This window comes from Nannospalax galili, unplaced genomic scaffold (genome assembly GCF_000622305.1).
Source record: "Nannospalax galili isolate Female #2095 unplaced genomic scaffold, S.galili_v1.0 scaffold46, whole genome shotgun sequence".
Classification (NCBI taxonomy): domain Eukaryota; kingdom Metazoa; phylum Chordata; class Mammalia; order Rodentia; family Spalacidae; genus Nannospalax; species Nannospalax galili.
In genome coordinates, this window is record NW_008355790.1 from 281,339 (window position 1) to 303,340 (window position 22,002).

At 42.2% G+C, this 22,002-nt stretch overlaps 1 protein-coding gene across 1 annotated transcript in view; it reads left to right on the forward strand.

The window, feature by feature from the left end:
* The first annotated feature begins 1,175 nt into the window (after positions 1–1,175).
* Positions 1,176–22,002, forward strand: part of Wwc2 (WW and C2 domain containing 2) — a 208,002-nt gene continuing 187,175 nt past the window's right edge. The window contains exon 1 of the mRNA XM_008853555.3: positions 1,176–1,664. Within this exon, the coding sequence (XP_008851777.1) occupies positions 1,534–1,664 (131 nt within the window). The 5' untranslated portion in view covers positions 1,176–1,533. The remainder of the gene's footprint in view (positions 1,665–22,002) is intronic.

Below are 22,002 nucleotides of genomic sequence, written 5' to 3' on the forward strand. Positions count from 1 at the left end.
TAAAGACCCGGAAGGATATGAATGGGAGCGGCGGTGCAGACCCGGCTGGGAAGGTTTGGGGCTGGAAGGCTCCCTCCCAGGCTGCAGGGATCTGCAGGCTCAGTGTCTAGGCCCTGCCGGGGCTTTGTCCTCTCAGGAGTCCGATGTCCGGCCCCTCCTCAGTGCTGACCACACGTAATAGCTGAACAAATAAATACATGCTTGTGAGATCTGCATTTCATCCCAGATGGACCCAGGGCCAGAGAAAGTGTGGCCTCTGACCTCCACTTCTGGGCCGAGTCAGGGTTCGGGTTGGGGAAATTCCCGGGACGGGTGGCTGGACGGAAGGGACTGGATATTGGACGCGGTCACGTCCTTGGGTCCTAAACCCAGCAGGGGACGCCAGATGAAGAGGCCCTCCGGTGACCGCCTGGACCAGAGGGTGCAGCGCCCAGGCGCGGCGGGGTGGTGCGGGAGCCTCGGCTCCCTAGGGCCCGCGCGTGGAGGGCGGCGGCGATAGCCGCGGGGTGGCCTTGTCTCGGAGCTCCAGGATCGGGGACCCGCCTTTGCTTTCCTTCCCCAGGCCCGCGCGGTCTCCGCTGAGGTCACCCGGGGCTAGGCGCCCGGCAGAGGCCCGGGGGGCTACGCAACCCCGGACAAGCCGCCGACACACTCCCAGCGCTTCTGCACACTTTCCCACCACCTGGAACCGCCACTCGGGTCCCGAAAGGCCCCAGGCGCGGCGTGGGGGAGTTTCTGTGCCTTCACGGTTGGCTGGGGCTTCTTCCTCGGGATAGCATCCCCCACCCTTTTCCTCTCCAAAGTTCCCTAGAAGACGGACAGAGGTGGAGAAGGTGGCAGACTTGTCTTTTGCAATCTTTCCGGTCCCGAAACTCTAAATCCCCCTGGAGTCTGGCCGAAAGGAGATAACTTGGGGTCGAGGGGAGGGAGCGAGTATGCATTCCTTCCCCCTCCAGCCTCCCACCTGGTTCCACGGCTCCCCTCCCCCGCTGCCCGCTCGGTCCAGCGTCCCGTCTTTCTCAGCCACCTCGGCAGCTGCAGGGTTAAGCTCAGGAATGTGGCGGCGAGGAATGTGCATGCAGATGAGCCGAGCGCGGGGAGGGCCGGGGGCGGAGCGCATGCTAATCACATGCAAATGAGGAGGCCCGTGGGCGCCGGGCTGTTGCTCAGCGGAGCTTCCCGGATCCTAGCCCAGACGGCGTCGGCTGGGGCAGCCTGGGCGCCGCGACCCTCGCCGGCCACTGGGGGACGGGGAGGAGGAGGTGGAAGAGGCGGAGGCAGCGGCGAAGAGGAGGAGGAGGAGGCAGCGGCGAAGAGGAGGAGGAGGAAGAGGAGGAGGAGGAGGGTTCGCTCGCCAGTTCCGACGCAGACATGGTGGACTGATCCCAGGAGGGCCCGAGAGCAGGGTTTCGCGAGGCGGCCCCCGCGCGTGGCCCAGCCGCGCCCCGCGCACCCCTCGCCTGGCTCCGCGTTCCCGCCGCGTCCTGCGCCCGGTCCCTATGGAGGCGCCGCTCGCCGGCGAGGCCGCCGACCATGCCTAGGAGGGCCGGGAGCGGGCAGCTGCCGCTACCCCGGGGCTGGGAGGAGGCCAGGGACTACGACGGCAAGGTCTTCTACATTGACCACAACACCAGGAGGACCAGCTGGATCGACCCCCGGGACAGGTGGGCGGCGGGCCGCAGAGGGGCGCGGGGATCCTCCTGGGAAGTGCGGCTGCTGCTGTTGTTTGGGAGACCTGGCGGTTGCGAGGGGCGTGGGGCGTCTCGGACCGAGCACCCCCGTGGGCTCCCGGGAAGGGAAGGCACGGGACCGCCGGCCTAGGCGGAGCTGTGTTTGTCGGCCGGATGCCCCTACCCGGGCCCCACTGCCTTCTCCACGCCCCTCCGAGACCTTTAGACACTCCCTGCCCCGAGGGAAAGGCAGGATCGGTGCCCTAGGCTGGCACCCCAAGTCCAGTTAGTGGGCTCCGGGGTCATGTGACCCCTACTCAGAACCCCTCTGCACTTTAAAGTTGGCCAGACTGAGGCAAGAGGGCAACTTTCGGCCTCTGTAAAGCACATTGCGGTTAGGGCCTCCTGGAAGCCTCAGGGCACGGTGAGCCGTCCTGGCCACCTGTGGCATCTGTCCATCCATCCTTGGCTCCTATGCTTTTACTGCTTTTGCCAGGGTGCACCCTCAGCTTGGCCGGAGATCCGAACATGGAGAGGGGTCCCATTCCTGGCTTTGTAGTAAGTGTAACTGGCTTTGCCCCTCAGCTTCTAGAAATGGCCTGTTTTAGAGTTTTAACTTTGCACTGCTAGTCCTCACCTGAAAACTTCGTCAGAAGAGATCATCCAAGAAGTTCAAGAGCTGAAGTTCAGTTCTGTGTCTCAACCTTTTTACTCTTAAGAGGAACCTTTCTTAGAATTAAAGTTATTATAAGACTACTAGGAGGGCAGGGTGTGGCATCAGGCATTAGTATAAACCCAACACTTGGGAGATGGAAATAGGATCAGGAGTTGAAGGCCAGCCTGGGTTGCATGAGACCCCGTCTCAAAAACAAAACAAAAAACAAAACAAAACACAAAAGAGTACTAGGTGGTGGTCCTAACTGTAAATTTGTAAACTGTCCATTCAGGAGGTATTCTCTCTCTCTCGTTTTAAAGATTTATTTTTATTTTTAATTCGTGTGTGTGTGTGTGTGTGTGTGTGTGTGTGTGTGTGTGTGTGTGTGTGTGTGTGTGTGTCTGTGAGTGTTATACCATGGGTACCCTTGAAGTGCAGTGGCCCATGAAGCTGGCATTACAGGCAGTTGTAAGCCACCAGATATGGGTACTGGGAACCAAACTCTGGTCCTCTGGAAAGGCAGTAAGTGCTGTTAACTGCTGAGCCATCTCTCCAGCCCTGTTTTGTTTTTGGAGACAGGGACTCATACTGTAGCTCAGGCTGGCTTGGAAATCTCTATCTGACCCCAAACTGACAGCACTACCCTGCTTCAGCTTCCTCAAGGCAGGGATTCCAGGCACACTCTCCATGCCCTGTTAGTTCCTCAGTGTAAATATAAGTGATTTATCATAGGCATGCCTCTGTGGTTTGCAGTTTTATCATTTCTGAAAATTCTTGCCAGCTTTTTAATAGGATATAGTCTGAGGGGTTTATAACCATTTCAGGTGTCTTTCCCATTAAACATTTCCCACCGTTCTTAGTTTGCACCTGAAATACTTTTCTACTTGATAGTCTCACTCTTTTCCTAGGAATATTGTTTTTGAAAGCTATTAAAAAGCAATCATAAGAAAGTTATAAATGACATTATAAATTTTTGGATAATCCTTGTTAAATTATCCATGAAAGTATCAGTTTAGGTTTCCCTCCTGAAATGAGGAAAGGCACCAGTGTCCAGGCCTGATGTTTGTTTGCACAGCCCGTGGCCCGTTGCTGGCCTGATGAAGGTTATGACAAGAGTCACACCTTCACAGCCTCTCCAGGTGTTTCAGTTGTCATAAACTCCATGCTCCAAGCTGGTTATTTGACTTACGCTGTTGCACCTTGAAACTACTTAACAGATAGTAAATGTCAGTGCTGATGGTGTACACCCAACACTAGCTTTAAGGCACTTAAGGCACCTGTATAAATATTTGACTTTTACAGTTGTGTGACAATTCTTTCTGCTTTCGGATACTTGGAGTTTTGGGTTACTGAAGTTGCAGTAAATTCTTGAGCTATCTAGGCAGTTTTGGTTCTATTCTTCAGCTTACATATTTTATTACAGCATCTTGTTTCTTTACCAAAAAGGATTGTAAGAATATGCAATGCCTGATGAAGCAAATAGAAACTGAAGCTATATGGCTTGTCTTATCCATATCACCACTTCGTATACGAGCCAAGCTGGCCTTTTACTTTAAATTGTAATAAACTGGGAATTGCTCTGAACCCTATTTTCAGGAAAGGGAGTAATCAATCCCTATGTCGGGGACAAATAGTTTTAACAAAGATGACTATTTCAGTTTTCCATGAAGTTGTTCAGTCTTTAAGAACATGATGATACAAATTTGAATGATTGTAAATATTTCTGAATTTTGGCATGTGAGTTTTTTTAAAAGATACTCTCTGATATCAGTCATGGTGACATACTAGCTTAAATTCGATTATGTTTTCTTCCAGGGCAATTAGGTGATAGTGAGTTTTCCTAAATAGTGTAGAGCTGGTTAGAGAAGATATTTGGTGTAACTATTAACTTGTCGATATTGCTGCACACTTAGCAAACATATGAAAAGAGCGATGTTCGATGTTCCACCGGCCAGTTGGGAGTATGTGGATTCTTTTGCAGGATCAGATTACAAACCCTGAAAGAAAAAAGAAAAATGGCTTGCTATACTGTGTGTCTACAGTAGTTTTGAACTTTTCAAGTCACTTAATTAAGGTGGTCACAGTGATTTACTCATTCTTTTTTGTTATTTTTATTCTGTTAAGAGTGAGAATTTTGCTTTTGACAGTTCATCAGCATTCATCTGGTGTTTCTGGTTGTCAGAGAGTTATGCTGGGTTAGGAAGGAGGCTAGGGGATTTTCCAAGAACATAATTCCATTCAACAAGTTGTGGTGCTAGAGAGTACAGAAACCATGCTTTAAAATATTTTTAACTGTTTGGAGGTAGATCACATTATGCAAACTTTGCCAGGATGTGATCAGAGCTTTTACAGACCAGTAAATAAGACCCAGTCAAATAGTAGTAGCTGTCCTGTTGACGTTTTAATTTAGGAGCTGAGTCGTAGTTCAGAGACCCCCTGAAAATAGTAGATATAGCCTCTCGTTTTCCTCTGTCCTTAAAGGGTGATCTCATTTCATTCCATTAATGCTCTAGGGTAGATGTTTTTCTTATCTTCCAGTGATAGATGAGGAAATAGAGTCATAGAGCCCTGGAGCCCAGATCTGAAGCTGGGTACTCTGACTCTAGAGCTTGTGCTAATTCCTCAGTTCCTCGTGGGTCTGCCTCCTAAGAATGTCATTTTGTGGGTTCGCTCTCCCCGTTTCCCTGTTATTTTCTTTACCATGGACATCCTTCATCATACCAGTTGGTGTTTATGGTGGACCATAGATCATGGTCAAATGGACCGTTGTTCTAAAAAATATTGCATTCAACATAGGAGAAAAAGATGGGATGGATTCATTGCCTCTTCAAGTATAGGGCTGAAGGGGGCAGGCCTCAGAGAACTGACAGTGCAGTGTTACCCAGAAAGGCAATAATTTTGTCCACTCAAACTTACAAGTTGTACTGCCATACGAAGCAATTTTATGTTAAGACTGATGGACCCTAATCTGTAGTTTATGGCTAGGGTCAGACAGTGTGGCAACCTGTATCCTCTAGTTGAAAAGAGAGACTCCTGGGGTGAAAGTGTGGACTGAGGAGAAAGGGATGCAGGCTGAGTGCATCACTAATGTCAGTGTTAACTTGTGGCTTTCCACACTCAGTTTGTGGCACATGATTAGGATCCCAGGAACTGTCTGTATCCTCTTTCCTGTGATGGCAGAGTAAGTAAATTAGACCAACCCCCGTTAATGTGTAAATTCCTCTAGTCCTAATTGCTTATTACTGCCTTATGTAGCCTTTGTATGTGGTAGATGTGAATGCATGTTGGCTAGGTCAGTTAATGAAGACTGTTAAATTAATGAAAGAGTGTAAGTTGAGCTACTTCCTTATTTCCAGTTTCTTATTGGTCTGTCAAAAAAAAAAAAAAAAAAAAAAAACCCAACACCCATAACTACCAACAACCAGAGATAATCAATTTTCCAGTTGGATTAAAAATAATGAGAAAAGTGGGCTGCTACATTTTGAGAACTAATATGAATTACTTATAAGAGCAAAGAAAATGCCACCAGCTCTGATAGTCTTAATCATACTGCCATGGTCACAGTTGCTGGATTGTTCCTCTCCAGCAGTCTCAGCGTCTCGGTGCCAAGTAGTACAGAGAATTATTTGAGTGATTATGGTATTTGAAATTGTGGAGAGGTTGTTAAAAGAGACTTTAAAAAAAAATCGCTTAAGGAAGTGTTAATTTAAACTAAATTATGATGTCTTCCAAGAATCCCTGAAGAAATATTTCTTGTTTTCAACACAGTTTGCTATAACGTTTGCTGGAATGGTAGTCCCTTAGTATATTTGAATGACTAAGATTTCTTCTGTGACTTTAATGGTCCATAGTTTGCAGTTTAATTTTGTTGCAAGACTCAAGACAATAGTTGGTTTTTTAAGAAAGACTATTATTTATAAATGCGCTGTTTGTTTTGAGCTGCAAATTACTAAGCTGTCAGCTGCAAGTCAGCCATTGTGACATGTGGCCTACAAGCAAACCGGTATTTAAATTTAATGAGAAGAAGCCTGGTACGCTGGGAGAGCATGGATGTTGCCTGCAGGCCCCACACTGCCTTCTAAATAGCACTTGTTTACTTTTTTTTATAAAATCCTGTAGAAAATGAGGCTTTCTCCATAGAGGGGTGTGACCAGCTTCATCTCACTGATGTGGGAGTTAGGGACATGGCAGGAAACAGTCTTAGCTGTGAATTCCTTCACGTAGGACCTGAGTCTATACATGTACCCATCCTGTGAACGTGATTGAAATTGGTTAAACTGACTTCTTGTTAGATTTTGAACTAATTTCTTTATCCAGTTCTGAAACTCCTCTTATTGAAAAAACAGGAAAGGAGATTTTAAAGGATCTGTGTAAGTTACAGACTAAAAATAATTTACCAAAATGTAGATTCAGAATGTTTTCAGTGTGTTCTTAATTATTTATTTTTTAAAATTTTATTTATTATTTATTTTATGTGTATGCGTGTATTGCCTGCATGTAGATAAGTGCGCCCCTGTCGTGCAATGCCTGCGGAGGTCAGAAGAGGCTGTTGGATCCCCTGGGACTGGAGTTACAGACAGTTGTCAGCTGCCATGTGGGTGCTGGGATTCAAACCCGGGTCTTCTGCAGGAACAACCAGTGTTCTTACCGCTGAGCCATCTCTCCAGCCCCAATTATTTTTGATTGTGATAAAACAAATCACATGAAATTCGACATTTTAACCAGAGGATACAATTCTGTGATTTTTTTAGTGTATTCACAGTGTTGTGCAACCATAACTGCTTTGTGATTCCTGGACATTTTCATGGCCCTCAAAATAAACCTTCCACCTATTAAGAACTCACTTCCCATTCTCCTATCCCTGAAGCTTTTGGCAGTCATTAATCTGCACCCAATCTGGACATTTTGTGTGAATGGAATAATGCAGTGTGCAGCCTTTGTGACTAGCTTCTTTCACTTAGTGTTTCGAGGGTCCTCCAGACTGTTGTCTTCATCAGACTCCTCATTCCTTCTTATGACTGAATATTACATTGAGTGGTTATATTTTGTTTATATTCTTCACCTGACAGACATTTGGGTTTTCTTCACTTTCTGGCTACTGTTGGTAATGCTGCTGTGAACATCCCTATGCAATATTTGTATGACTATACATCTTCTGTTCTCCTTAGGATAATCATCTAGAACTGGAATTGCTGGATCATATGGCATTTCCATATTTAACTACTTTTTATTAATTTGGGAGGTTATAATATATTTGTGATTTTACTGTGGATACAATTATTAAGTTATTGCTCATATAGCAGTATTTAAGATTTTAAAATACAATAATTGTTTTCTTAAACATTTATTTATTTTATGTGTATGTGTGTATCTATATGTGCATATGTGTACAGGTACTCTCAGAGGCCAAAAGAGAGTGTTGTAGCCCCTGGAGCTGGAGTTACAGGTGCCTGACATGGGTGCTGGGAACTGAACTCAGGTCCTTCACAAGAGCAGCAAGCACTCTTAACCAGTGAACCATCACTCTGGCCCCTAGGACTTAAAACATTTTATGATCAACTTTGAAACTGTATGTATTTAGGGATGGAGAGATGCCTCAGCAGTTAGGAGCACCGAATGCTCCTGCAGAAGACCTGGGTTTGGTTCTCAGCACTCACATAGTGTCTAATAAGGGTCTGTAACTCCAGTTCCAGGGGATCCAATGTCCTCTTCTGGCCTCTGTGGGCACTACACACACAGGTGTACCTACATACGTGTAGTCAAAATATTCATACCCATAAAATAAAAATAAAATTTAGAAGATATATGCTTATATTTATTTTATGTCTCTGAGTGTTTTACTGCATGTATGGTTGTGTATTGTGCATGTGCCTGGTGCCTGCAGAGGCCAGAAATGGACACCAGATCCCCTGAACTGGAGTTACAGAGGGTTGTGAGTTGCCATGTGGGTGCTTGGAGCCAAACCCTGGTCCTCTTTAAGAGCAGCCAGTGCTCTTAACTACTGAGCTGTCTCTCTAGCCCCCTATGTTAACTTTTTGAGGCACTAGCAGATTGTTTTCTGCAGTGGCTGCCCACTGGTAGTGTTGAGTGTCCAGCGTCTCCATCTTCACTGACACTTGTTTCCAGCTTTGCTAGTGGGTGTGAGGTAGTTTCTTCCTATGGTTTTGAGTTACACTGCCCTCTTCAAAGTGCTTTGATAGCCCCAGTGTCAGCCTTCCCCTTTTCTTGAGCCCCTCTACTTAACGCCACTGCTTCTCTCCACACCTTCTGGTGTGCGCTCACCATTTTGATCAATAAAAAAATGAGGTAAGAGAAATTGCAAGTTCTTTTGGCTTTACCTTGTCCTTTCCCTCTCATGTCTGACTGAATGGCTTTAGCACTGAGATTATAGATATCAGCTAGCTCAGTCCTAGGTAGGTTTACCTACAATCTAGTTTGTACAATTATTTTACAAAGTGAAAGAAAATTTGAGTTTTGTCCTTGATATTTTCTCTATATTCTGATAATTCAGCCAATAAATACCTTCTTTCCAAGCACTTGGAGGAAACACTTGAGGGAGTTAAAAGTAGAATGTAGAGGCAAAATACGTATTAAATTTTGTCTTTGTATCAAATGTATATGTCAGGGGATATCTATATAGATCATAATGAATTATACATACTATGTAGTATAAATATATATCAGTTTATTCAAAATGATTTCAAGGCTATTCATTAACCAAGCCCATTTTTGTGAAATATATATATATATATATATATATATATATATAGTTAAAGTTGCAAGAAACTTGCAGACATTACAATTCAGCCAGATAATCAAGGTCAATATCAACAGTATTGAGTCCTGTTGATCTGTGTTCAGTAGGATGTGATGAGGGTGGCATGTTGTTTTCCCCAGGAACCCATATAACTCCAGTCTAATCATGCAGAAAACAGCCACTAAATCCAACAGAGGGGCATTTTACAAAATGTCTGACCAGTGTTCCTCAAAACTCCCCAAGTTCTCAAAGACAAGGAAAGTCTGGGAGCCGTCACTACCCAGAGGCACCCAAGGAGAGCTAGCACTAAATGTGATACAGCATCTTGGGACAGAAAAGGAAAAGCTTGAGGAAATCTGAATTGTTGACTTATAACACACCAGTGTAGGTGGAGGAACTGAGTAGAGAGTATATGGCAACTTAATGCATAACTTTGTGTTTTTCCTAGGAATTTGAAACTGTCCTAAAAAATAAAGTTTATTTGAAAATATTACAAAGAAAACCCATGTGAAACCCATGTGAAAGTTGGAAGTGTTTTTCTTTAGTCAAAGTGTGGCCGTACTGTGAGATTATGTTTTTATGTTGTTTAAGTAAACAGCCATGGTGATAGATCTGATTAGAGCTGACTCCTGGCCTGTAGGCTCTTTTGTACAGCCCTCCAGCTAGTGTGGGTTTTCTATCATGAAAAGGTTGCAAACAAACAGAAACAAAGAAGGTATGACAGACTGACTGTAGCTCACTAAGCCCCAAGTGTTTACTCTGTAAAGTGGAATAAATCTTTAAAGTACTTTATAATATTGCTTTATGATAGCATGGCATCCTCCTTGATCACTGGTAGTTCACTTACTGCAAAAAGAAATAGTAGATACTGTACAGTGTGACGATGAGTCAGACAGGGCTGCTGTGAGGAATTGCCTTCTAGCTCATAGAGGTTTTCTTCTAAGGAAATGCAGCAGGTCACTTAAAGTTTTCCAAACCCTTTCTTTTTTGAGGTATCTGGAGTGATGGTAGCCAAGTTTGAGATATTATTTTAAGACTGGAGTAAGTTCTTGGGTACTGCTGCTTACTGATGTAACTACCTCATATGCTAACTTGAAACTAAGGGATGTCCTGGGAGCCTGGTTTTCCCTTGCAGGCCTGAAGCACAGATTGTTTTTATGGTATGCAGACAGTTTAACTAGGGTCTAGTTTGGTAAAGTTACCAAATACTAGGCACTGGTCAGATTAAAAAAAAATTTTTTTTTAATTTTTTTTTTTTTATTTTGGAGACAGACTCTAGCCTAGGCTGACCCTCAGACTTGCTGTGCAGTTGATGATAACCTTGAATCTCTGATCCTCCTGCCTCCACTTTCAATTACTGATATTTAGGGGACAGGCATGTACCACCATGCCCAATTCATGTGGTGCTGTGGATGGAACCCAGGACTTCATGTGTGCTAGGTCAGTACTCTACCAACTGAGCTACATTCCCAGCTTAATTTTTTTTTTGCATGTATATGTGTGTTTGCATGTGTGGGTACACTTGAGTGTATATGTGCATGTGCACATGTTGTGTGTGCATGTGGAGGTCCAAGGCTGATATCAGGTATTTTCTTTTGATTACTTTCCACCTTATATGGTGAGCCAGGGTCTCTTGCTGAACCCAGAGCTCACTACTGAGAGAGCGAGCTGAAACTTGTTACAGTCAAGAGTGTCCCAATCAATGAGTATATGTTTTTGTTCTTTGAATAATTCTTCATACATTGGTAGCTGCTTTTAGTAAAGAACTCAGAGTTCCAAAAGCATAAAGTGAGAATATTTGGAAGTAGAAGCACTGGGCAGTCATAGGTTAGCAAAATTTGGCTTTGGGCACTGGTGTTTCACTAGTAGCTTATAAGGAGTTACAAGGTGTAGTTGTTGCAGCAAAGATCTTTCCTCATGTTGCCCTGGCTTGTGTTGGTCACCAGTTCTGAATATGAACAGCGGTAGTAAATGTTGAGTTCTGGAAATTTGTGCTGTAAATTCCTGATTGAAATTCTAGCTAGTAATAGACCATGGAATGTGTTTTGGTACTTTATTGACATTTCTCCATTTTATAAGGAGGTAGTTTTATTAACTGGCAGTGATCCTCAATAAAGCTTAAATCATGGTAGACAACTTTTACTGCCAAAGATTTGACAAACATACAGTTTCATTTTGGGCAAAACTTGAATCTCCTTGGTTTCCTTTGTATTATGGAATCTAGTAGAGATAAAAGTCCAGTCTTTTTTTTTTTTTTTTTTTCCTTTGAAATTGTGACAGGAAATGAATGTGTGGAGTCTACCTTATCCAAGGTGTCAGTGGGCTCTCGGTTTGTCACCATACTGTCCTAGGTGTGATTTGGGGCTGGTCAGAAAGTCTGTCCTACACTGAATGTTTCTTTGTTTTTCTTTTTGTTAGTTATTGGGGTATTTCCATTTGGTTGAAACAGATCATATACTTTCTTCTTTGCCTCCCTGTAATCATGACATTTCTCTTAGGACAGTAGAAATAGGAACTGGTATTTCATTTGTCAGAATGTTTAACATAACATTATAGACACCTACAACCCCTGTGTGTGACTGACTCAATTCCTGTCTTTTCCCTAAAAGTTTGCCTGAAGAATGTATGTAGATCCAGTCTGGGCAGATTTTCTAATGGCTCATGTGTGAGGAACATCTGCATGTCTGCAGCACTAATGATTTCATAAAATCCATTCCTGCCCACCGAGGACAGAGATCTGCCTTGTATGTGTACCACCCCTTTCCTTAGGTTACCCCTCCCCACGGGGTGTGTGAGAACACTGCAGAGCTCAGCACCTATAGAGATGAAATATAAGCCCTTGAAGGACCATTCCAAGACTCCACCAGTTGTCTCTAGCCTAGTCTAACTGACTTGACCCCATAGTCAATCACTCACTCATTTCTAGAAAACTATGCCAGACATACATTCCGGGAGGGCACAGAATGGAACAAACTAAGCAAGGTTCTTATTTTGATAGATTTTGTTTTTGTTTTCTTTGAGACAGGATTTCCCTTTAGCCCCAGCAGGCCTTGAACTCATTATGTAGGTCAGGTTAGCCTCCATCTCACAGAGATCCAACTGCTTCTGTCTCTAAGTGCAGGTATTAAAGGCTTGCTCCTCCACACCAGGCTTTTCATAGATTTTTATATTCTAGTTTGGGGAAGGTAAAGAAGTTATTACTAAGGTAGTCAAAGATGAAAATAAACAAGGTGAATTATAATGGTATCATTGGGAGCTGCTTTGAGTGGGGCGGTCCTTCCTTTTTGAGGACCTGACATTAAGATTTCCTATTCACTTGAAGATTTGGGGGTAAGACTAAATAGTTCAGGCAGAAGAAGAGGCCAGATGAATTCCTAGTCCAGTACTTTCCAGTGTGATAGCTTTCAGGAATATGTGGTTATTTACATTTGATCTGATCCAAATTAAGTTAAACATTCGTGTCTCACTAACCACATTTTAAGTGTACAACAACTGCGCATGAAGATAATCATTTCCTTCACTGTAGAAGGTTCTATTGAGCTGTGCTCTCCTAAAGTGGTAGAGCAGTTGCTATATTTTAGAAACGGAACTCTAAGGCAGCAGGTGTGACTGTGGGTGACACTGAGAGGGAGAAAGGGACCTGCCTTGTAGAACATCACATTTTTAAAGATTTTTGGAAGCTCTTAAAAATCAGCTCTTGGATGATTTTAGCTGGGTGTGGAGCTAAAGCAGGGAATGGATTTATCTATTTTTTTCAGGTAAAAACAAGGAATCTGCTCCTGATTTAGGTGTGAAGTCTGAGGAGAAAGAGGATCAAGGCTTTTCTGATTTACTGGTGGGGAGAGACCAAGAGGAGCGTGGTTGGTGGGTATCCACCTGAATTGGTGATCCAGAGTTCTTTCTCAGATTTCTGTATCTACTGTGCCTGTTAAGGCATTCAGATGATGGTATTTACTAGACAGCAGGCCATCGACTCTGAGTTTAGGAGCCAGAGCTGGAAATACTAAATTTAAGTTGTGGAATGGGAGGACAGGAGAAGTTGAGCCCTGAAGCATGCCTGGATTTATTTATTTATACTTATTTTTATTGTAAATCCACATTTAACCAAGATGGTTTCCTTTTTTTTCAGTAGAATATAGTTTATACTTTCCACTACTGTGCCAAAGATGATGATGATGATGATAGCACTGATAATAAGTACATTTATTGAGCTCCTCACATTGTCTCAAGCTCTATGAGGGCAGGTGCTATGTCTTGTTCACTATTGTATTTTAGTGTCCATCTCTGTACAAGCTCTTAAGAGATCACTGAACAAATGAAACCTTTGATAGGCACATTCTTACTCTCTGCTATGGTTTGAATTTATCCTCCAGAAACTTAGGTGTTGCCTTAGGTCAGTGGGGGCACGTGCTGCTGAGGGGATTAAAACAGTTCTGTCAGAGGTTTGTTGAGGGAACCAGCTTGTTCACTCACCCACCTGTTTGGCTTTCTGCCCTGTGATGCCATCCACAAGAGGCCTTCACCAGCGCTGAACAGAAGTTGGATGTCATGCCCTTGAACCTTCAACACTCCTTTCTTAATAAAGTTAACCGGCGTTGGGTATTTGGGTATTATAAGAAACAAATGAGCTATATACTCCCATTGTAAGAAACTGAGGCTTACAAGGTTAAGTGATTTTGTCTTAAGGGCACAATGCTTTTAAAGGGTATAGAACTCAGCCTGTCTGACCTCAAAGCTGTGTATTAGCCACATGTGCCCTACAGTGACTCCTGGGAAGGGCCTTTCACCTCCTGTCTGGAGTTTAGGAGTCATAACTGCTTTTGAGGACTTAGCTGGAGTGGCTCATTTCCCTTAACACTGTAGCGTACATTGTCTTCCAGAGCCTTAATTCTTATACTTGATTTTAGCATCTGTAATGTGCACAGCATTTGGCATCCCAGAGCTACTACTTTATCAGAGTTTATTTGTAGTCTTCCCAAATGAGTTGGTAGGTTCCATTTAGTTAAATCATGTACAATATTATTTATTTATGCTCCCTCCCAGGACACATAGCATGCTATCCTGTGTGTATTGGTTGTGCAAATAAAGCCTAATTTGATTCTTCACTTCTGCCTTATTCCAGTGTTTTAAGTTCTTTCAGAGGCTGAGATCTGATATGCTATAAATCCTCTTTGTCCCAGTCATCTGGTTCTAAAACCCCATTTGACCATACATTGTAGCCTCCTCCCAGCCCTCCAGCTCTTTACACCACTTTTTACCACCTGTACCCTCCAGGCCCTGCCCTCATTAAAGGACAGGTGAAGTTAGGAGGATCAGAATGCTTCTGATAAAGCCCAGAACCTTCCAGCTTCTTTATTTCCTGTGGAGCTGTCTTCTCATTTCAGATCTTGATTGGACTTCTTTTCTACCTTGACTCTTGTAATTGGTCCTAAATTTTGGAAGGAAGGTAATCTCAGTATATTATTAATCTCAGCCATATTATAGTATGCTTTAAACATCTGAGATTTGGATTCAGAGTAAAGAGCATTTATAAACAGGAAGTGACAGGAACTCAGGGAGTATGTTGTGTTTTCACTTGATTTATTTAGAGTGTGAACCTTACCTGGAAGTGTCTAAGCAGCCATTTAAAAGGATGGTCAAAGAGAAATCATTTAATTTGTATATTCTTTATTCCTGTTACAGGAAGATTGATATTTGTGGTAGTTGTGGTAGTTGAACAACACGTTGTACATCTGATTCTATTTGGGCATGTAGTCTTCTCAACATTTCTTCTGTTTACTTCCTTGGAGATCCAAGTTTGTGAATTTTAATTAAATGCTTAGATTATGCATGTGAAACATCTTTTGTTCCTGTGTTGCTATGAGCAACAGCTGAAAAACTTAACCTTTCTTTTCAAAAGGAGTTGTAGACAAATAAACGTGAATTTTAGCAGCGTTTTAAATTAAAAGTCATCATTTAGTGCCTGAGTGCTCTACCTGTACCATCAACTACTACTGGACCATAATTACAGTGCAGGAAGAGTGTAGTGGTTGTGAATAATCATCAGATACATTGACAAAACATTCCTAAGATACTATTCAAATGAGGGAAGACTTGGCTTGGTTGTGGCTGAGCAGCCAGCATTGAGTCCTTTTAGCCACTTGTCTGACTGGGTTTGCTGCTGTGGCCTGAAGGAAGCCGATGCAGCGGTTTGTACAGAGAGGTCATAACTTATCCGAGATGTCCTAGTTTACCAAATAATCGTGCCTCTTTTCTTCCCCATACAATATATCTCATTCTCAAACGTCTTTTTCCCTGGCTGTAGTTCTTTCCACCGTCCAGTCTAACTTTGACTGACTCCTGGTCACTGCTTAGACTTTTAACTTGATTCTATTGTGTGATTTTTGATTATACTCCTTTGTGCTGTTTAAACTAACAGTGTTTACCTAAATTAGTGGCGGTGGTGAAGGACACAGGTTGATCCATTTAAATGAAAATCGAGAGCTTTGCCCTGAGCCCTGCCTTTGAGCAAGGCTTGACAGATACCCATGAATTCTTTCTCCGGAACCTCTGGGAATTAGGCTGGACCGTGAAAGTCAGCTGCACAATCGAAGGGGTGAGGTCTGGAATGGCTGGATTCAGGGATTTATAGTGATAATGTAATTAATTCTCTCTTCTAGAATACTCCACTCAGTGAAGAGGCACCCTTTGTCCTCTTTCTACATCTCCCCTCTGCCTCACCTCTGTTGAGAACAAACCCTGAGGCACTCGTCTAACTGAATTTGTGGGAGATTCTGGAGGGGCCTGCTGAGTGTCCATCTTCAGGAGGAGCCCATCCACTCACACTTTCTGGTTCTTGGAACCGTGCTCTTTGCCCATGTGTGTTCCATACAATGGTTTAAAGAAAAAGAAAAAAAAGTCTCATTTTTAGTGTTGACTATTTAAATTACATTTTGACCTATTTTAATGTTAGTTTTTAAAATACAGGGATAATTTTGGGATGTCAATTCTAAAAGGCTGTGGATTATGAGTGGATGTTTAAGATGAATGTGTGTGGTATTTGGCACGATATTCACTTAACCCAGAGAAATTTGCATGTGCAAATCTTGAAAATCATGTCTTTTGTATACTGTTTTCTTTCCACTGTTTTAATTTCTCTTTCTAGATCAGTTTTTAATGCCTAAATTTATTTTATTTTATTTTTTAGACAGGGTCTTACTATGTAGCCCTACTGGCCTGGAATTTACTATATAGACCATCCCAGGCTGACCTGGAACTCACAGGGATCTGCCTGCCTCTGCCTCTAAAGTGCTTGATTAAAGGTATGTGCTACGATGCCTGGTCTAAATTCTTTATTTTGATATAAATCATGTGGATAATTTTGTGGCTCTTAAGTAATGCATATGTTGGTGCTTGTTGATGGGTTTTTACAGGTAGTACACTTCATGGAAATGGAAATGGAAGCCAGTTAAATATCTGATTTTATCAGAAAGTCAGAGTGATGTCTTGGCTGTTGAGAAGGAAAGTCATCTTTATAGCAGAGAAAAGATGTTTTGCTCCTTCATGATTAAATCATTCAAATTCATCAGTAATTTGGAGATTGAAAAAATAGGAAAACTGTTTTTCCTTTTCTGGCCTTAGAGAGGACAGTGAGGAGGCAGTTGGAAAATCAGTTAGCTTAAGAATTTAGGGTCAGCTACCTGCAATGTGCATTTTATTGAAGAGAATCTATGCTCATGTTCAAAATCATGGCCCACAGAATGATGAACTGATAACAAAGGAAGATGAGTAAATGCTGAGATACTGGGGTCGTTACTGTGGCTCCATTTGAATTAAAGCAGATGCACAAACCCATACATTCTGACATTTGTAAAGTAGTCATTTTATTTTATTTTATTTTATTTATTTCTTTTCTTTTCCTTTTTTGGTCTTTTTGAGACAGGGTCTCCCTGTAGCCCCAGCTGGCCTGGAACTCCCTATGTAGACCAGGCTGGCCTTGAACTCACAGAGATCCTCCTGCCTCTGCCTCCTGAGTGCTGGGATTAAAGGTGTGCACTACTATACCTGGCCAAGTAGCCATTTTAAACAAGGAACCTTTATTAATGGTTTCTCTGGGAAGAATAAGAATGCAGATTGGGGAAAATTTAATTTTATGCAGTATTTTGGGTGCCACTTGAAATGATTCTGTGTATAATTGCATTGCTTAAAAATATCATAATTTAGATTAAAATCTGCCTTTACAAGAAAGAAAAAGTTCAAATATTTCAAGTTTGTTGACTAACAAGTGGTGAGTACCAGCATTTGTTTGTTAACCTTATTTTCCCTACATTTCCATTTACCTTTAATATTATTGTTTTCCTTATCTGCATTTAAAAAATATTGTCTTGAGTTCTTTTGGTACAAGGTAGACATGGGCATATATAATATATTAAAATTGCTGGTGGTACATGCCTTTCAATCCCAACACTCAGAGGCAGAGGGGCAAATGGATTTCTGTGTCAGAGGCCAGCCTGGTCTACACAGTGAGTTCCAGGTCAGGAGTACATAATGAGATCATGAAAGATCTAAAAAAGAAATTGAAATTTTTTATTGTAGTCCTAGAGATTGAAGCATGATCACACAGGATAGGCAAACACTCTGTCCCTGAGCTGTACCCTCAACTCCTAAATCATATTTTAAAAGACTAACATTACAGAAGGACATAACAATGTTGATGATATGTATAATTATTTTGTGATAATTGTCTTTCTAATATGGAGGTAGATAGTTGCCTGTGGTTATTTAATTGTGCTGAGAATATCTTTAGTATAGATGGGTTTTGGTTTTACTAGGTTAAATTAGCACCATTCAGTTGTCTGATTTCTTTAACATTAAGTAAAAACATTTTATGTAGTGAAGATCATCTAAATTCAAAGTATCTTGCTTCTTTCAGTGATGGAAAAATTCTTTAAAGTTCAAATTTTAGTGTCTGAAATTAAAGTTTAATTGCAGCCAAGATGCACTCTTTCATTTACACACTGCTTGTTTTCACATGGCGATGGCAGAGCTGACGAGAAGGACAGAGAAATTATCTCATTGAGGCTAAATGATTCTTTTGGCCCCTTTTGTTATTTTTATGTATTTATTTTTATTTATTGTGTGTATGAGTGTATTGCTTGCATGTAGGTAGGTGTCCCCAGTGTCATGCAGGGCCTGTAGAGGTCAGAAGAGGACATTGGAGCTGGAGTTACAGACTGTTGGTTGTTAGTCACCATGTGGGTGCTGGGAACCAAACGCAAGTCCTTTGTAAGAACAGTCAATGCTCTTAACCACTGAGCCATCTCTCCAGCCCATTTTGGCCCCTTTTACAGAAAAAAGTTTATAGAAGGACTTATTTTGGCTTACTGTTTGAGAGGTCATAGTCCATCATGATGGTAATGGCATGGCAGAGTTCACAGCAGAATTTACTTAACCAGTGTGTGTGTGTGTGTGTGTGTGTGTGTGTATGTGGGGGGGCTTCTCACAGGTCCCAGGACTAGGAAGCATGGAAAGCTAGAATGAACCAGAGGTGGATGAGAACTTTCAAGGCCTGCCTGCCTCTGTAGCCTATGCCCACAGATAGGCCTTCTCCTAAAGCAGTGCCACCAGCTGGGACCAAGTGTTCAAACCAGCTTGTGGAGGATGTTTCAGATCCCAACCATAGTAATTAAGTCTTTTTGAGCAATTGTTTAACATAATAAGTTGGCCTGACTCCAAGAAGTACACTGAATCTATGGCATTGAATATATGGCTGTGTGTGTGTGTGTGTGTGCACACATGTGTGTGCACATGTGTGTGTTCCAATGAACCTTACTGTTATTCCTTTATCTAACTTTTCTTACTTAATTTAAATTCATATTTTATATTTTAGTATCTTTATAAGCATCCATGAGTAGAACTCTTAGGATTGATAATCATTACAATCTTAATTATTTATTGAAGGCTTTTTATATGCTAGTATGGTAGATGTGCTATATTGTTTCATTAATTTAATATTAGAAATTTTCTTATAATGGTTAAAAACAACAGAATTTACCTAACCGTTTTAAACATATGGTACAGTAGTATTAATACTAGTGTTAAATCTATACATTGTGACAAATCTCTAGAACTTTTTAGCATTCAGAGCTGAAACTACATCAGATGCACAGAACTCTCTTTTGCTGTCCACTGGCAGCCATCATTCTACCCAAGCTGCCAAAAGCTTGACTACTTTACTATTTATTATTTTATTTTTTAAGGATTTATTTATTCTTATTTACATGTATGTGTGTGCTTCTGGTGAGTTTATGTATGCCACTTGCATGCAGGTGCTCATGGAGGCCAGAAATCTCCTGGAACTGGAGTTAAGGTTATAAGCTGCCTGATATGCGTGGTGGGAACCAAAACTTGGGTCTTCTGCAAGAGTAGTAAGTGCTTTTAAATGCTGAGCCATCTCCCCAGCCCCCCCTCCTTTTTTAAAAAATAACATGTGTATGTGTGTCTATCTTTGTCTATGTCTATGTGATGTGTGTGTAAATGTGAGAGCATGTGTGACATGGTGTGTGTGTGGAGTTGAGAGGACAGCTTTTGAGAGTCAGTTCTCTTCTACCTTGTTGTGGCAGATTCTCTTTTTTCTTGGCAATTCTTCTGTCTCTGCCTCTCTCTGCCTTTCATCTTGCCATAGGAATGCTGGGATTACAGACGTGTGCCACCACATCTGGAGGTGGCACTTAAGTCATCAGGCTTGTGCAGCAAGTACTTTTGCCTGCTGAAGCCAGAAGAGGGTGTCATATTCTCTGAAATAGAATTACAGGCACTTATGAGCTGCCCCATGTAGGTGTTGGGAACTGAGCCCCAGTCCTCTGCAAGAGCAGTAGATACTCTTAACCTCTGAGCAACCTCTCCAGCCCTAGTTTAGCTCTTAATGTTTAGGTAGTTAATCTGCTTTGAGTTAATTTTGTCTATCATGTAAAGTAAGGGCCCTGCCTCATTCTTTTGTGTGTGACCAGTGGGCTTATTCCATCTGTAAAGAGACTGGTTTTTCCCTGTTGTGTGGCCTTGGCACCACGTCAAAGATCATTTGATGTACATGTAGAAGTTTTCTTCTGGACACCTTTTTTTCTGCTCCAGTGGTCTAAATGTCTGTCTTTATGTGCTAGCAAATTTTCAGACTAGTGTTCTTCCTGTAGATGAGAAAACTGAGCTTTAATTGGAACACTAAGGGCAGTATATGTATGTTTTCTGTCCTTGCTGGTAAGTTACAAATTCAGTGAAAAAATTATTTTTTTATGTATGTTCTAGCATGTCACTTGGGGGGAAGCTAGGAGTTAATATACATTTGTATAACTTAGCTTATCTGACATTTACAGTAATTTTTAATTCATGGAAATATGAATAATGTATCTCACATTTATAGAGTATTTGTTATGGGCTATGCATTGTTCAAGGCCCTCACACATCTCATTTAATTCTTCTTTAATTAATATTTTAATTCTATTTTTATTTTTGTGTGTATGTGGTGTATGTGTGTGCTTATATTTGTGTGTACATGTGGAAGCCACAGGTCAACATCAGTTGTCTTCTTCAAGTGCTCTACCTAGGGTTTCTAACTGAACCTGAGCTCATTGTTTAGGCTAGGCTGGCTGGCTGGCGAGAGAGTCCCAGGGACCCCAGACCCTCCTGTCTTCCTGTCTGGCTTTTGGCTGCTGGAATTACAGGCATGGGCTACTGTGCCCAGATTTTTGATGTTTATCAGGGATCTGGACTCAGGCCCTCATGCTTTCATGGCAAGAACTTTAGTGACTGAGCCATCTTCTCACTACCTTGAGGTAGGTATGTTCAGTTTCTTTAGTGTTAGCCTCTTGATTTCATTTGCTTGTTTATTCACTTTTAAAATTCTGTAGCCTACAGCACTCTTGCTGGCTTTTCTGAGCTCTGCAGTTCTCCTACTGTCATGGCGCTGTCTTAGGGGTACAGTGCAACAACTCTTTCCCCATCCTCCTCACAGGTGGCAAAGACAGACTCAACTAGCAATTGTCTTCCCTTTAAATGAGTTTAAAATGTTCCTATTGTTTTTGAAAAGATAATACTTGTACAGTCTACAAAATTCAAATGAACAAAAATTTGCTGCTGAGATTTGGAGATGGTTCATGTGTCTCAAGGGTTCATGTATTGTAGCTTTGGTTTCCAGTGTGGCTGTGCTAAGAAGGTGGGGAGACCTTTAAGAGGTGGATGTGGTGGGAGTTCCTTAGGCCATGAAGATGTTGCCCTCTGAAAGGACTAAGGTGATTCTTTTGAGACTCTTGCCAGAGTAAGTGGCTGCAGATGTTGGAGCTCAGGCCCTATCTTTCTGTGGCTTCCTGTCTGGCCCTTCCTCTTACACAGGCTCCTGCCTTTGTGATTGCATTCCCATGAGGTCCTCATCAGAGCCCAGCTGATGCTGGTGCTGTGACCTTGAACTTTCAGGCGGTCTGTAAACCATTTTTCTTTATGAAGTAGTCTAGACTCGGATATTTTATTGTAATAACAAGAGTTGTACTAATTAAAATATTAAGTGAAAAGAAAACTTCCATTTTTCTTGGTACTTTGTTTCTCTTCACAAAGGGAGCTATCATCAGTTTCTTATATATTCTTTCAGAGGTAATTTCTGCATATATAAACCATGTATGTATGTATGTGCATGCTTCTCCATGCAGCTTCACTTTTAAAAGACTTTCTTGACAACAATTGTAGTGTTTTTCATTGACTTTTATCTCATTTTATGAGTGCACTGAACCTTGAAAAAAATATTTTCTTGCCGGGGGTGGTGGCACACACCTTTAGTCCCAGCACTTGGAAGGCAGAGGCAGGCGGATCTCTGTTTGAGTTCGAGGCCAGCCTGGTCTACATAGTGAGTTCTAAGCCAGCTGGGGCTACAAGGAGACCCTGTCTCAAAAAGACCA